This window comes from Balaenoptera ricei, chromosome 1 (assembly GCF_028023285.1).
Source record: "Balaenoptera ricei isolate mBalRic1 chromosome 1, mBalRic1.hap2, whole genome shotgun sequence".
Classification (NCBI taxonomy): Eukaryota; Metazoa; Chordata; class Mammalia; order Artiodactyla; family Balaenopteridae; genus Balaenoptera; species Balaenoptera ricei.
In genome coordinates this window covers 35,506,142-35,522,683 of record NC_082639.1, presented here as the reverse complement: position 1 = coordinate 35,522,683, position 16,542 = coordinate 35,506,142, and the positions used below count along the sequence as shown (strand labels likewise).

The window sequence follows — 16,542 nt, the reverse complement described above, 5'->3', positions numbered from 1 at the left end:
GCAGGGCAACTAAGCCCCTGCGCCACAACTACTGAGCCTGCGCGCCACGGCTGCTGAAGCCCGCGTGCCTGGAGCCCGTGCTCCACAAGAGAGGCCACTGCAATGAGAAGCCCGCGCACTGCAACCAGAGACAAGCCCACGCGCAGCAACAAAGACCCAACGCAGCCAAAAAAAAAAAAAAAAGAAAAGTATCTACTACTGACCAGTTCTGTCAGTCAGTTCTGTCCCAGTTCTGACCAGTGGGGGCAGGCTCCCGTAGTCCACTTGTGATTTGGGGAGCCCACCTGTTTGTTCCAGGTCAGTCCCAGCCAGAAAAGGGGAAGTCGTCGGGAACCTGGCAGCCACTCACATGTGTCCACCGGATGCAGTGTTAGCCTTTGAGGAAAGAGCCAGCAGAGAAAGAAAGTGAGGGCTGACTAATATAGGGGGGTGCTTGAGGAAAAGGCAGGAGGTCAAGGAGGGTTGCAGTGTAGGGTCCAGGGGGCCCGTGCCAGTGATGAAGCTGAAGAGGGGGATGCCGTGCGTGGGGATGGATTGCAGGGGGGAGACCCAGACATGACTAAGGTGTGGTCCAGGGAACAGAGAGATTCCAGAGGTGTGACAGGCAGGGTCACATCTGGAAGGGGTGGGGGCGGATGGGAGGGGTGGTTGACAGAACTTCTGGCCGCTGGACGTGGGGAGTAGGGAATCAGCGAAGCCACCCTGGTTTCTGACTGGCTGGCTGGGCACTTGAGGAAGAGCAGGTTTCGGGGGAGTGAGGGTTCAATGCCGGACATGGGATTTCCGGGGGAGAGATGCCTGGGGCAGCTGGATTCACAGGGCGAAGGCCGGTTTGTAGATGTGGGCTTGGGAATCATTGACAATAGGGTCCCTGAGTCCCCGGGAGTGAATCAGATCACCAGGGAGGGGGCAGGGTAGCGGAGGCGCTGAGGACTGAGCAGGGAAACACTGGCAAAGGAGGGTTCGTCCGAAGAGGAGGATGTGGCAGGAGAGCTTGGCGAGAAGCCGCCAGGGAGGAGGGGAGCCCAACCCCAGCCATTGTTCCTCAGTCCCGAGACAGCTGCCCCCCTCGCAGGCCCGGGAAGGCCCTGTGTGGGCCCCAGCCCGAGACCCCGGAGAGGAGGCTGAGTAGCAGAGCGTGTCCTGGCCTCCGGGGGGGGAGCTGCTGGGAACCCAGGTGGGTCTGTCCCCTGCCCTCATGCGTTCCCAAGGTCCACCTGGAGGGGCTGCCCTGCCTGCAGTTCGGGGTTAGGAAAGAGCTCGGCTGTCCCCGTTTTCACATCTTCCTGGGGACTTGGGTCAGAACCTCTGAGGGATCCAGGAGGAGGTAAGGGCCCAACCCCAGATTAGAAGTCACTTTTCTGAGCCCAGCACCAAGAAGGGTTGGCAGGGAAGGCTTCCTCTCAGAACCTGCTGTGGGTGGCAGGAAACTTGGACCCTGAGAGCAGCCCTGCTGGATTCCCCTGAGGAATGGTTCCCACTGAGCTCTGCATGCCTGGCTCCAGGCACGAAGAGGGAGCACCACCTGGGTCCACAGGTTCAAAGGCCCGGGGATGCTGGAACTGCTGGGAGGCCTGGCACTCAGCCAGGCCTCCCTCTGGTCTGCCGTCCTCTGGCTTCAGACCCTGATCCCAGCCCATCTCTGCCCCCGGCCCTGCACCCTGTCCTTACCCCTCAGCAGCTGGCATCACCTTCTCTTCCCAGGGAGCCCCAACCCAGACCTGACTGCAGAGGACAGCCTAGCTTCCTGGCTGCCTCACCCTGCTGCCCCCAGAGTAAGGCCACATCCATTGTCCTTGTGTGGAGGCCAAAGACAGGGGTCACACAAGCCACGGACATGAAGTTGAAGAAGCCCAGCGGAGCAGTAAACTGAGTTGAGAGCACAGACTATCTGGATTCAAATCCCAGTTCTGCCATCTACCTGCTGTGTGACCTTGGGCAAGTTACTTACCCCCTCAGCGCTCCAATTTCTTCTCAGTAAAATGAGGATCATAATAGTACTTGCCTCACACAATTTTAGAAGGATTGAATGAGTGACGTGTAAAGTAGAACGGAGCAAGCATCTGCAAGTATTAGCCATATCTGTGTGGGCACCGCCAGGGCAATTGCTCCCCAGGACAGGTGATCAGTCTTAATCCTGAAGGAGGAGCTCGCCATGCCTCCTCCTCCTCACTCTCTCCAGGCTGGGATTTGAACTTCTCTGTTTCCCAGGACTCAGGTCAGAAGATTCAGTTCAGAACAGCAAAGGACTTGAGTTAGAAGTTCTGATGCTGTAGAATATAAAAATAACGACAACAATAACAATAATAATACTGATGTGTTAGCACTTCCTGACAACCGCCCTGCTAGGCAGGCACCCCATTTTATAGACTGAGAAGCTGAGGCTTAAACAAGTTAACTGCAGCGTGCCTGCTTCACTCAGCAATAACGCCCTTATCTCACGTCTAAGTCATGATCAAACAGACCCAGTGAAGGAATCTCCTGGTAGCTGGACTTGTTCCCACCCTGCCTGGGCTGGCGCCCCTCTGCCCCGTGTGAATGGGGGCCGAGAAGTTCCAGGTTTGGGAGAGCAGGCTGTGAGGGTAGAAGTGGTATGTCCCATCCCTGGCTGGGGAGGGGACCAGAGTGGGCCGGGTCTCTGCTATGCCCAGGGCAGTCTCACAGGTCCCGGGGAGCAGTCCAGAAGGCAGCACAGTCAGTGTGCAAGAACTGAGCTTGTGTTGGTCCCCCGAGGCCTGGAGGAAGCTCCTCGAGGGGGGCCTGAGGTCTCAGGAGGGGTGTGACTGGATATGATGGAAGGACCACCTGGACTGGAACACATTTGGAAATTTCAGGAACATGTTCTTCCAGGATCCAGCATCCAGGTGGCCCAGGAGGAACATGTGGCAGGTCTCTCTCCCTCCACCTCGCCTGCCGTCCAGTGGGAGCTTCTAGGAGATCCAGACCTCTCTGTGCCGTCTCCATCAGCTCCTCTTGTCTTTTCCCCCAACATCAGTTTAGATTACAGGGCCCTCTATGTCAGCCTCCCTCTTGCTAGTATCCTCAGCTTACCTGCCCTGTCATGTCACCATTACACACTCCAGGTGACACTCCAACCTGAGGCCTGCATCCCGCCCTCCGCGTGCTGTTGAGGAACCCCCCCTTCGCTGCCCCCATCGCCCAGGCCATGCTTCCGTTCCTGCCTGTTCTCCAGCCTCCCGCGGGCTCTCAGAGCCTTCAGCAACCTCGCTGTTTTCTTGGTCATTCTCGGCAGCAGCTCCTTAAAATGGGCTCTGCCTCACAGAGAGAGTAGTTGTCAGTTTCCTGCTACAAAACCCACAGACCTTCCTGTCCACAGTCTTCCTTCTCTCCTATCAAAATAGCATCGTGAGCCCAATCCCTCCATTGTGGGCTCGGATCCACCCTCCCCGCCTCCCCGCTCAGGGACTTGAAGACTGGCCTCTTCTCTGCCTTGTGTCTTCAACTTCTCTTTCAATCAACGTGGACCCATCACATCTGTCCCATCCTAAAAGAGCTCCTCCAGGGAGTTAGTCACAAAGACCTGTCGGTCCCACCTTCTGAGCATCCATCGAACCTGTCCTGTCTGACTCTGTCCCAGCCGCCGCCCCCTTGTCCGAGCCGCGTCATCTCGCATCTGGAGGTGGCATCAGTCCACCAACTGATTTCCCTGCCTCCATTTTTACCCCTTCCAATTAATCCTAATTGTCTTAAAATACAATTCCGGCCAGGCCATCCCTCTGCTTACAATCCTTCACTGGATTCCTCTTGGCCTTAAGAAACTGTGCTACCTGCTAGGGAGCCTCTGAAACCCGGGAGGGGCCCAGGGATCCCCCCAGCCTCACCCTTGCCTCTTGCCAGCTGATACTCCATGTTCCCACCACCCAAACCTTCTGTGGTTCCTCGAAGGAACCAATTCTTTTGTCTCTGGGCCCTTCTGCTATTCCTTCTTTCTGGGATTCTCTTCCCAACCTTCTTGACCAGCTGCTTCTCATCCCTCAGGGGCCAGCTGAGACGGCATTTCTGGGGCTGTTTGGTCTTTTTTTTTTTTTTTTCTGCTAAGACCAATCCCAGCTTCATACTGCAGCCAGCGAGTCCCCAATCCTATTCTGCTCAGAGTACTCCCCTAATTAAAATCTTTCCATGTTTCTCAGTGTCCCGAGGACAAAGTCCACATTCCTCAGCTGGGCTGACAAGACCACTTGACAGACAGGAGTAAAGGAGGCGTGATTTCACAGGAGCAAGGTGGAGGCTTCCCACCCCACGACTCTTATTTTCTCATGGCGAGCGAGGGAGGCCAAGTCGTGTGCAGAGAGCAGTGTTGGGGGCTGTGAGGGGGTGATGTTGTGGTGTGAAGGGAGTGGAGAGAACTTGAGGGCTCTGTGGGAGCAGGAGCTGGCCGGGGAAACAGCGTAACTGGTGAGCCGAGTTTCAGACCTGGTTGAGGTTGGTGATGGGGAATCACGGTGACACCAGGCTGCCCAGCTGTGCAGATTTCTCTAGTAGCTGGTCGGTGTGAGGGTTTATCCAAGGAGGGGATTTTGCTGGGAGGGTGGGACCAAAGGTCAGGGGGCTAAGTTGTTGAGGACTCTGTCAAGGAGTGGGTGACATGATGGGTCACAGAATCTGAGCCAGATGGGAGATGAAAACAGAATGGGCTGCTTTAGAGGGACAGAGAGAGAGCAGAGGGGCCAGTGGATGACTGGTTGCCATGGGGACCAAGATGGGGTTTAGTGCACAGCTTTGAGCACACAAGCTGGAGGTGGGAGGTTGTGGGGCTGGCTTTAGTGAATCAGGAAGTATTAGCATTTCCGCCCCACCTGGGCCTCCACCCAGCTCCTACCATCCTTCTCATGTTGTAGCTGGGTGTGTACATGCCGACTTCCACTGCCCTTTGGAATAGGTCCACAGTGTCCTCTGTGGGCATTAACCATGCTCCTCATCTGGCATCCTTCCCAGGAGAGCCTGACACGGGCCTGGCCTACAGTAGCTGCTCGTCTAGACATTTTCCTGTGTAACTCTTCCCCCCTCCCAATTTTCTGTGTTTCTGTTTTCCTTTAGTTTCTTAAAAGAAATATCGTGAAAGAGTCTAACCCTGTCTTAGCTGAAAAGAAACAGGATTTATCCCTGTTTCACAGGAGGAAGAGGCATTCTGTGGTCCTCTAATGGCCCAGGAATTGGGTGATAGTGAGAGCTCCCTCTTGGGAGCCCGGGAAGAATGAGAGTTTCTGGGGAAGACAGTGCGGGGCCTCAGGAGGGAAAGATTCAGGGCCATCAGCGGACAATGGCCTAACTTCCCTACCCTTCCCGGTTATAGGTGGGTCTCACCAAGCCGACTTCTTCATCCGCCCATCCACACCCTACTATGTGCCCAGGCCCGTGCCAGGAGCCCCCGTGGTGGAGTCACGACAATGGTGCAGCGTGGCTGGCTCGTGGGTGTGTTGAGGAGAGAGGGAGGCCTGTCGTTTTGGGGGGTCTGCACACTAGCCTGCATAAGCAGGGGGGAACCTCGGCACCTGAGGTCTCTAACCTGGATGCTGGGTGGAGGGTGAGACGGGGACCTAGGTCAGGGTAGAGAGGAGAGGGGCTCACATTTGAATATGTGGAGTCTGAGGTGCACGGAATTCCCGGTGCACTTGGACTTGCCCTATTCTCTCTGCTCACGTTTCTCCCTCCCAGGCCTGGCAACACCCTTTCCCTCATCCGTCGGCTTAGTGTTTTCTCCAGGAAACTGCCTTGATCTTGGCAAGTTGAAAGCAATTTTCTCCTGTCAGAGCCTCTGTAGCTCCACATTTAACACCTCCTAGGCAACACGTCTGTCTGGCTTCCCGGCCTCTCTTGGTGTCCCCCGTGGGGCTTCCTATAATCTTCATTTTGTGAAGCAGCAAGTGATGAAACAGTAACTGGCGCTCTTGGGCGTTCCCCCAGTGGACCTCTGTCCTTGTCACACAGGAAATGCCCCTGCATCCAGAAAGGGAGAGCCCTTCCAGGGCTGACCCCAATCAGGCAGGTACTCTCATGCCCAAGCGGGCGTCCAACACCCCTCCCGTGCCTGGAAACCCAGAGGCAGGTCAGCCGGTGCTGCAACTACACAGAACAGGATGTTCTGGTTTCAGAGGTGGGGTTAGGAGCTGCAGCCTCCAGAGAAACCAGGCAATAAAACCCCAGTACTTCAGGCTTCATCTGGAACCAGCACATAAGCAAATGAGGACTCACCATCCTCCCTGCCCACAACACCCTCTCCCTGGGACCAGAGACGCACTACCTTCCTGAGGCTAAGCATCCCCTCATCCCGTCTCCCCTCAGGCCTCCTAGTACCTATGAGGAGAGACCACAGGTCTGGCTGAGGACACCTTCAAGGCACCTTAGGTCAGCCTGAGGTAGGCACGACGTGTTCCCTTTGGGAGGGGTGGCTGGGGGGGAGGGGAGGGGAGGGGGAGGGGAGGGAAGGTCTCTAGGTGAGATGGTGCGATAAAGACAATACCACTAACAGCAGCCACCACTTTTATTGCACATCTGCCGTGTGCCCGGTCCTTCTATACATAATGTCATTTGATCCTAACAATTGATGACCGTGACCATGACGCTCAAGAAACCGGGGCTCAGAGAGGTTAAACCACTTGCCCAAGGCCCCCAGCTGGTGAGTGGTAGAGGGGGGGACTGCAGCCCAGGCCTGTCATGCCGGAGCCTGTGTTCTGTCCACTCTGTCACCATTCAGTCTCCTTGATAAAGGGGCTCACTGGCGCAGTCTCTGGGGCGGGCAGCAGCCTCTCCTGGGGAAATCCCTGACAGGTGTTACAGGGCAGAGTTGCCCTTGAGGGGTGTTAGGGATACGGGCCAGGGATCTTCAGGGATCCCAGACCCTTCTCTGCCTAGAGGTCCCGGACACAGACAGGCAGACTGACGGTTCCACGAGCTCCAAGGAGAAGCAGTTCCCTCCTTGTGATGTGGGCGTGTGGGTGCAAGTCGGCCCCTCATCACAGTCACACGGTCCCTCAGAGGGCTGGGCAGTCCTGGGGGCACCCACGCAGTCACTCTCCCCTTGGTGCGTGTGCGCACACGTGTTGGCACACACCCTCACTCGCGCCCGGGCACGGCTCTGTGGAGGCTGAGGCGGGTCGCGGGAAGGAGGGCCCGGGCTCGGTCAGATGAGGCTGGCGATGCTGGACGTGGTCTCGTGACGCTGGCCAGCGGACAACCGCCCTGAGATGCTGAAGACGCTGCCATTCCCACTGCGGTCACTGCGGGCGGAGGGGGCGGCCGCACGGGGGCGGGGACAGTGTCCGCTCACGGCCACCTGATACAGCAGCAGGCCCAGCAGGAAGAGCGCACCTGAGGCAGCCAGGGTGACGCCCACGAACAGCATGGCGGCCAGCGGCCGGGCGGGGGCAGGGGCGGCGGCCAGCCCTGCCAGCGTCAGGCCGGTGACCAGCAGCACCAGGCCGCTGAGCAGCACCACCAGGGCGTCGGCCCCGCCGCCGCTGCGGAGCAGGGCCACGTGGCGAGGATGGCGGATGCAGTTCATGTCCTGCACGGCCGAGCTCATCAGCTGCTTAACCAGGACCAGCAGGGCCAGCAGGCAGAGCGCTGTGCCCACCGCCAGGCGCCACTCGCCCGAGCGGCTGCTGGTGGAGGACAGCAGGGCCACGCCACCCGCCCCACAGCCCGCCACGAGGCCCACAGCCACGGCGAAGCAGAGCGCGGAGCGCCGCGGCTGCTGGGACCACCACAGCTCCACCTGCTCCGCCAGCACATCCGGCGGCAGCCCCCGGCCCGGCGGCGCCTGAGCCTCTCTCTCAGACATGGCTGATCTGGCACGAGTAAGGGCAGAGGGCTGCGTCAGGGGGCAGAGGTACGGATCATGGCCTGGAGCCCCCACTACCTGCGCGGCAGCCAGAGGCCCAGAGTCCTGTTCCTCGCACGGTCCAGGGGATGGTCACCATCACCTGCAGGGGGGAGAATCACACTTGCTATCTCCCCGGCCCACCTGCCCCTTATGGTCTCTCCTGGGAGCCTTGGGGATGGTCCCTGGGAATCCTCCCATGTCCCCTGCAACCAACCCCCCCGCCCCCAGGAAAACCTCCTCCCTAGCACTGCCCCCTCGGGAATGCCTCTCCAGAGATTTCAGGAGAGCTCCCTCCACCCAAAGCACCCTCACCCACCCAAGGAACCCCCTGCCCAGTCCCTGACCTCTCTGGCTCTGGCTGTCTCAGTTGCCTGTCCCATCCCGGCTGGCCGAGGGAGCTGGTGCCACGGTGGACGATGGGACTGGATGGAGACCCAGAGATAAAGCCTCATTCAGGATCCGACTCACATGGCCTCAGCTGTCACCGCTGGCTCCTGCGGGGAGGGTTGTGGGGAGGGAGGGGGCTTATGACTTAACCCTTCTGCAACCAGCTGGCTGACTCTGAATCTTCTCTCTTTGGGCTGCGACTCCTTCTCCGCGAGTCAGGATCTGACCCCCAACACTCCATCCCACCTCACAGGCATGGTTGCTGGTTCCCAAATCCCTCTTTCTCTCAAACCCAGATCTCCCTCCCAAGCTCCAAGACCCATAAGGCAATTGTCACCTTGATGTCCCACAGGCACCTCTGATGCAACAGCTCCCAACCCAAGCTCGTCATCTTCCTGCAAACCCTCTCCTCTCTCGTGTCTCTCCCTTGTGCATGTCACCTCTGAACATTTCTCCATCCCACTCTCTGCCCTCATCCTCCTGCGCTTCAACCTCCCTCCCCTCAACTTCCTCACTGGTCTTCCTGCTTCCCCCACTCTTCTCCCTCTCACCGCACTCCCATGCCATCCTCCTCCACGATTTCTCTAAAGTGGTACAAAGGGAAGGAGGGCTTTGGACTGGACCCCCAGCTGCAGTCCCTGCCACCGTGGGTACGTGGGCGAGGGACCTCGCAGTGGTTCCTCATTGAACACGTCCTCCAGAGGCCAGTCAGCGTGACTCCCACTGGGCAAAGTACAGCAGCCCGGCCCCTGCCCTCAGGGAGCCCCAGTTTATAGCAGGTGTGTTCCTGTGATGAGTGCTGGCTGTGGGTTAGTCAGAAGAGGGGCTTGGGGGAGGTCAGAGAAGCCCCTAGCAAGTTCACCTCTTGGAGCTCAGGCTCATTATCTGAAAAGTGAGGACGATAACTTTTATCTTGAGGGGTGGGGGCATTAAAATCTCCAGGTCAGAATTCCAGTGGGAATTCTAGGGCCCGCATAGATGCCCAGAGAATGCTTTCTGAATAAAAGAACACAACATTCTCTCCTCCCATTTAGGACGGGACACCTGCTTTATATAGAGGACGCAGGTCCTGGATCATTCGGGACTATGACTTCATGGCTGTACGTGGGTTACACCTCTGATGAGGTGTCCGTCTTCCACAATCCCTCAGCAGGGGTTGCCCGGCACACGAGGTAGGAGGGGCAGCTGCAGGTGCCCCCAAGGGAGGTGGGGGAGGGGCCGGAGGAGGGGCCCCGGAATCAGTCCCAGCATTCCCCAGGGCTGTGACTTCATGGGTCTGAAAGTGCTTGCACAGGTGTGCCGGCACCATGGGGCCAGGCTGGGGGTGGGGTGGAGGCGCTCAGGGGAAGAGCCAGTGGGAGACGGTGAATGGTGGGGGTAGGGGGGACCACGGGGCACTCACAAGAAGCCTGGAGGTGCTGGATCCGATCTGAGCAGGCAGGGCGGGCAGGTGGGGCACTCCAGCTCTGTTTCCGGGGAGGCGCTTCACCTGCCTGACCTGCACCTGGGTGAGCTCAGGCGGGGGGGGGGGGGGGGGGGGGCAGGGGGAGGAGGATCAACAGGTGTTTCCAAGGCAGGGCCTGAGCCGATTGGCTGACGTGGCGCTGCTCCTTCTGCTGGGCTGAGGCATTCCTGGGAAGGGAGGGGCTTCTGTCTCTTGCTGTTAGGGCACGAATGCAATTTCCAGACCTGGGCAGCAGGAGGAATGTTGTCCATCTGCCCCAGAGCCCAGGCCTGAGGCCATCCCCCAGCTCCAACCCAATTTAGCTTTAGTTCCAGCCTTAAACCCAACCCCAGCCCCAGCTGCAGTTTCAGACCCGAACTAGAACTCCTAGCTCCAACCGAGGCCCCTACCCCACATCTCAGCCCCAACCCTGAATCTCAAATCCCAGCCCTGACGCCCCAGCCCCGACGCCCCAGCCCCATTTCCAAATCCAGTTCCAGTCCCAGCCCCAGATCCCAACCCCAAATCTGGCTTGAAACCTCAGCTCCAAATGCTGGAATTAGATCTTAGATGGCAGCCTCATCCTTGGCCCCAACCTTGACCCATGTTCCTGAATCCAGCCCGCAAATCCCGACTCCAAGCTCAAATCCTGCCTCAGCCCCAAACTGCAACACCAGCTGGCCCCCAAACCCAGCCCCAGTACCTCCATCCCTTGGTGCTTTACCCTGGGCCGGAGCCCCACAAGCCCCTAGCCCATTCTCCTCCAAAGCCTCAAGGGCCTGACCAAGGTAGGTTTGCCCCACGTTTTGGCCCCCCTGAGGAGGCAGGATTTGAGTGCACAGGGAGGAGGGGGTAAAGGATTTTCAGGTGGGAAACAGGAGCTCCCTTGCTTAAAACACTTGCAGAATAAACACTTGGGGATAAATGCCATATTCCTTTACAAGGCTCACAGAACCCCTGCCATCCACAGCAGGCCAGTCATTTGCCCCTGGCCCCTGCCCTCCAGCCAGAATGCCTGTCTTTCAGTTATGTATGCTCTGCACTGCTCTGCCCTTCCGCTTAGTGTTTGAACTCAGAGTTCTCTCTCCCTGGGATATTTACCACGCCCCACCCCCAGCCTTGGTCTGGCTAACTCAAATTCTTCAACTGAGATGTCACCTCCTCCAGGAAGCCCTCCTTGACCTCTAGGCTGGTTCAGGTGCCTCTTTGGGGCACCTATGGCCCCCATGCTTCCCCCACAACTGCTCTTACTGCATGTGCTGTGATTGCCCTATTTATTCACCTGTCATCCCCCACTAGATGTGTGGTTCCCAGTGGGTGCAGGTTTAGTGCCCGTTTTGCTAACCCTCATGATCTCAGCAGCCAACACTGTGCCTGGCACATGGGAAGTATTCAGTAAACATGTGTTGAATGAATGAACGTGTGAACTGCCAGATGTGGGGCTACGCAGGGAGCTTGTGAGAGGAAGCTGGAAAGGCAAGTTTGGCTCAGGTGGCACAGGGCCTTGAATGCCTTGGTGAGTCATTTGGACTCATCTGAGGTACTCATGGAGGGTTCCAAAGTATAATGAGGACATGGCCAGGGCTCTGCTTCTAACAGGCGAGTCTGGCACCACACACTACACGATGGGCGGGGGGCTGGGAGGCTAGTTGGAGGTGGTTGTCGCCTGGATTGAACCCCTTGTAATGCCTCCTGCTGTCTCTCCTTTTGGTGTGTATGAAATAGACAAGAAAAACAAAATCAAAGTTATCTTTCCATTATCAGCTCACAAAATAATTATGCTGGACCTGTCCATGCTTCTCTTTGCTTTGCTCGGTGGAGATGATTGGGGGCCTGGTCATAACTCTAGAGCAGCACCGTCCAATAGAAATATAACACGAGCCACATATGTAATTTTAAACTGTAAAATTGTCTAGTAATCATGTGAAAAAAGTAAAGAAAAACACGTGAAATTAATACAGTGAAATTTTATTTTAAGCCCCAAATATTTTCATTTTAATACACAAGGGATTGAGCTCTTTCAGTCTTTTATTTCGTCTTGAAAATTCGCTGTGTATTTTATGCTTACAGTGCATCTCAGCTCAGACTAGCCACATGTCTAACGCTCGCCACGTGTGGCTTGCAGATCCCTTACTAGATGGTTCTTCCCCTCAAGGAGAGGTAGGGCAAGCTGGATCTTGGGGACAAACATGTGGGTTTGCCACTTTGCAAAGCATTATAGAGGCGTTCCCTGCCCTGGGGTGAGCGGGGAAGAAGGGGCCTGGCAGGGCTCAGTGACTGTGTATTCCTCTTGCCCCTCTGACATTTATTTTCCTCCTGGTCCCAAGGAGGGACCGGTCCCAGCCAGACCCATCCAGGGTCCAGCTGTCCTGGATAGAGCTGGGCGGGGAAAGTCATGAGATCCACGCCCCCCCTGCCCTCCACCGGCTTCCCCTGGGGGTTTGAAGGGAATTTTTTGGGTGGAGGGAACAAAGCCTAAAAGCTTCCAGTTTAAACATTGATTGGGTGAGACTTTGTTCTCATTCTGGGTCTTATCGAATAACTTGGAGTTAAAGTGGACAGGCAGGCTCCTCGCAGGGCCGTTGAACTCTGTCCCCAAAGCAGAGGCTGCTGAGGCAGCTCAGATGGGCGGTACTGAAGGCAGGGGGAGGAGGTGGCAGTGGGCAGAGAGCGTGAGGTGTGGATTCTAACTGATCCCTTTGACCAGCGGTCCCCAACCTTTTTGGCACCAGGGACCGCTTTTGTGGAAGACAATTTTTCCACGGACTTGGGGGTGGGGTGGGGGGATGGTTCCGGCGGTAATGCCAGCGATGGGGAGCGGTGGGGAGCGGCAGATGAGGCTTCGCTCGCTTGCCCACTGCTTACCTCCTGCTGTGCGGCCCGGTTCCTAACAGGCCTTGGACGTGGCCCGGGGGTTGGGGATCCCTGTGTTAGACGGTGGGAGGACCCAGGAGAAGGGAGAGGCCCTGTAGCCCAGCCTCCCCGCTTTGGCCAAGTTCCCACCTCAGGCTATTCTCCACCCAGTAGCTAGAGTGATCCTGTGATAAGGTAGAGCAGGTAAAGTCACTGCTGTGCTTAAATTCCTCCAATGGCCTGTCTTACCCAGAGAAACAGCCAGAGTCCTCCCACAATCTCTAAGGCCTTCTCTGACTTCACCCCCCGCTGTCCCTCTTCTGCTTGTGCTTGCTCAGAGCCTTTGCACTGGCTGTTCCCTCTGCCTGGAGCTCCTTCCTCCCACGTGGCTCCCTCCCTCACCTTTCTTCAGGAAGGTGCTCAAATGTCACTGTCTCAGTGAGGCTTCCTTCCTGTGTCTAAAATCACAGCCTTCCCCGTACTTCCTACCTCCCTGCCCTTCATTCTTTGATTTCCTTTATTCTCTCATGTTTCTCCTTAGCACTTGTCGCTGTCAAATATGCTATATGTTCTTATCTGTCTGGAATATTGTCTGTCTACCGCCCTGGAAGATAACCTTCTTGAACGGAGTGATTTATGCATTCTAGCTCCTAGAACAGGCCTGGCATATAATACGTGTTCAAGGAATGCTTGTGAATGAAAGCATGAACAGTGGAGAGAATATTGGTTTTGGAACTAGATTGACCTTGAAGGTCCCAGTCCCAGCTCTAGCTCTGCAACCTTAGAAAAATGGCTTAAACTCCGTGGGTCCCAGTCTATTCATTTGTAAAATGGGGACAATAATACCTAGTCTAAATAGTTGGGGGGGAGGCGATAAATAATATAATCCATCCAGCAAACATTTACTGTTTCCCTTCTCTGGACCAGGGATTGTGCAGGTGCTGGAGACAGTGGTGAGCAAAAGAGGTCCCATCCCTGCCACCCTGAAAGGCAGCTGGAGAATAAAGGGCTTAAAGCACAGGTGCAACACCAGGTCTTCAATGGCTCCAGGTCATCTGCCCCCACCCCATGTTCCATGACTGACAGTTGCCCCAGACGGACATCTTTTGGAATATCTGCTCCACTCACAATGACCAACTTCACTACAGGGATGAACCCCGGTAACCAGGATTCTATTCTGTGACCCACCCCTATGGGTACAGTTGATTGGATAGCAGTGAGCTCCAGACTCAAGCTAGGCCCCAAATATTCTCCTTGGGCAATTTAAAGTTAGACTAGAGACTCCATGTCAGCCTTGGGGCATCTACTCATGGGATGCTAAGGGTCCCCTTCTGCCAGCTGTCCTGGCAATGGGAGGCTGGTCTATAGAGAGGCAAGAATAAGAGAGGGAGAGGGGGTTCCAGCCGTGTCCCAGGTCTTAGTTCAAGTCCTTCTCGAGGTCTGGTTGTATCTCAGCCCTGAGATTCCATGACACACCAGGAGGGACCGGGGGCTTAATATTTGTTATTTGGGTATTAGAAGGGTGTCTGGCTTCTGCAGGTGGGAGAAGACAGGGACATATGGGTTCTTAGTGCATAAACAACCACCTCTCCTGGTATGTGTGGCTGGGCCACCCAGTATGGGGTCTAGAGGAAGAGGTGCCCCCCAGAAATGGAGGAGCAGGGCAGCGCCCTGCAGACCGAGGATGACAAGTCTAGAGAGGCATGGAGGTAAGAGGAAGAAGGGCAGAGTTCTGCTTATAGTCGTGATACCAGGGTCTGCAGATAATGGAAGATGTGGGGGAACTCTACCAACTTTGCCATGTTCATGATTTTACTCTCACCTTCACACAGCTGTGAAAATTCTCAGCAAACCTCATTATGTTTCATAAGTAAGAAGAAAACGTAGGAGGCTTTGTCTGGTCCTGATGTGGCTGGCAGGGGAGAAGGCAGGTCAGAAGCGACAGGCAGCCCTGCTCTTGAGGTCCAGAGAAGGGCGGGGCGGGGCGTGGGATCTCTGCAGCGACAGGCAGCCCTGTGCCTGGGCAGGGACTAGCAGTGGTGGCTTTGGACGAGCAGGAGCCCCCCGGGCCTCAGGGTCCCTCTTTCCCTTCCTCCCTCCCCAGCTCCCTGGCTAAGCAGAGAGTTGGACGTGACTGTGGGAGAACACCTTTATTCTGCCCGTGTCCCAGGTTCCCCAGGGCAGGAGGGAGAGGCTGGTATGGTCAGGGCTGCAGGGGCTGCAGCCCAGAGTCAGGCTGGGGACGACAGGAGCACCGTGCTTCTTCTGGCCTGGCTGGAGACGGCTCACCAGAGGGGGTCACTTGGTCTGCAGCTTTAAGTCTGCTTCTGCCCCCAGGAGGGAAGGCAACCGCATCCCGGCAAAGGGGTGGAAGCCTGGGAGCTGCTCTTGTTCTTGGATCTGGTCTCTGAGGCGCTGGATCTCCAGGCGCTGCATCTCAATGATTCTCCCAGTTTCTTCTTGCTCATTCAGTCTCACGGTGGGAGGCATGCCTGGCAAGTCTTTGCCGGACTCTGTAGGGGACAGAGCAGGACTAGTGTGGGCCTGTTACTGGGCTGCTGCAAAGCTTATCCTTCCTTCCGCCTCTAACCTCCACCCCCGCACACATTTATGGAGCACCTGCTATGGGGTAGACACTCCAACCCAGATGCTAGCGAGATGGAGATGAGCCATTTCACTGTCTAGCAGAGAAGGAGAAACGAAGAGACACGCTTTGGAGTGATAAGGCAAATGCTAAACCTGACCTCAGCCCGGCCCCTCTCCTGAGCCCCGCAGTGTGCCTGCCCCGAGGCCCCTTCCACTGGGGGCTGCTCAGTCCCCACACCCCAAGCAGAGTGGCACTCTCCTGTTGACCCGGGCTGGCCTCCAAGCTGCCAGTCCTCCTCCTCACGTAAACCTGCTCCTGGAGACCCCTCTCTAGCCCTCCTGCTGTGGCCACTCACTCATGTTCCCTGAGGACGTCCCCCGAGACTCTCAGCCATCCTCCTGTCTCAGTGCTGTCCTGGGTGATGCTGGTGTCCACGAGGGTCCACGGCTCACCCCACTCCCTGGCCTCACGAGGCTAAACTCTCAGCATTAATTGTTTGGCCTGCACGCCAGCTCCACACCCACTCTGTGGCTTCCCCTCCCTCGTCCCGCCCAGGATCTTTCACTCTAGCGCTCCATTCACCTCTTCTTAGACTGAATTTAGACCTCATCTTCCCGGACAACTCCATTTTTTACCTACCAAATGGGTTCCTCTTAGATTCACTCCTTTTCTGACCAGGTAGACCCACAGTGAGTTTCTTCTCCCATCTAGATGCCTCGTCCCTCTGCCCCAGGTACCCTGCCCAGCCTACATCCAAGATAATCTGAGCATCCAGGGTCGCCACTTTCACGTCTGGCCTGCTGCGCGTTACCGATAAAAGTAACACACGAGATTCAAGTTCTTGGTTTCCAACCCCAGACGGACTTTATGTCCATAGTCAGCAAACTCTCATTCCCCACAGCAGCACTTAGGAACTTCAATCTTTACTCCAACTCCTCTGCCCTACTTAGAAAAAAAAATTGTGGTAAAATCTATATAACATAACATTTGCTATCTTAACCATTAAAAAAAAAATGTATTTACTTATTTATTTATTTGGCTGCACGGGTCTTAGTTGCGGCACTTGGGATCTTTGTTGCTGCATGAGGGATCTTTTAGTTGTGGCATGCGAACTCTTAGTTGCAGCATGTGGGATCTAGTTCCCTGACCAGGGATCGAACCTGGGCCCCCTGCATTGGGAGCGCAGAGTCTTAGCAACCAGACCACCAGGGAAGTCCCTTAACCATTTTTAAGTGTATGGTTTAGCAGTGTTAAGTACATTCACATTGCTGTGCAACTAATCTCCAGAACTCTTCTCATCTTGAAAAACTCAAACCCCATCCCCATTAAACAGCTCCTCAGTCCCCCCACCCCCAGCCCCTGGTAGCCACCATTCTGCATTCTGTCTTTATGAATTTGATGACTCTAGGTATCTCAGATAAGTGGAAT

At 56.2% G+C, this 16,542-nt stretch overlaps 2 protein-coding genes and 1 long non-coding RNA gene across 3 annotated transcripts in view; 1 reads left to right on the top strand and 2 right to left on the bottom strand.

Annotated features, from left to right (window-relative positions):
• Nucleotides 1–6,201: 6,201 nt before the first annotated feature.
• The window catches only part of LOC132364597 (uncharacterized), a 29,214-nt gene continuing 18,873 nt past the window's right edge, over nucleotides 6,202–16,542 (top strand). Inside the window, exons 1-2 of the long non-coding RNA XR_009502848.1 lie at nucleotides 6,202–6,377; nucleotides 9,265–9,402. This is a non-coding gene — a long non-coding RNA (uncharacterized LOC132364597). The remainder of the gene's footprint in view (nucleotides 6,378–9,264; nucleotides 9,403–16,542) is intronic.
• On the bottom strand, nucleotides 6,485–9,744 carry TMEM125 (transmembrane protein 125). Its single transcript, XM_059920380.1, has 3 exons — nucleotides 9,633–9,744; nucleotides 8,188–8,337; nucleotides 6,485–7,943 (listed from the first exon to the last, which is right to left on the bottom strand). Exon 3 carries the CDS (start codon nucleotides 7,799–7,801, stop codon nucleotides 7,142–7,144), a length of 660 nt encoding a protein of 219 aa, XP_059776363.1. The 5' UTR covers nucleotides 7,802–7,943; nucleotides 8,188–8,337; nucleotides 9,633–9,744; the 3' UTR covers nucleotides 6,485–7,141.
• CFAP57 (cilia and flagella associated protein 57) overlaps nucleotides 14,807–16,542 on the bottom strand; it is a 74,926-nt gene continuing 73,190 nt past the window's right edge. The window contains exon 22 of the mRNA XM_059920367.1: nucleotides 14,807–15,040. Within this exon, the coding sequence (XP_059776350.1) occupies nucleotides 14,826–15,040 (215 nt within the window). The 3' untranslated portion in view covers nucleotides 14,807–14,825. The remainder of the gene's footprint in view (nucleotides 15,041–16,542) is intronic.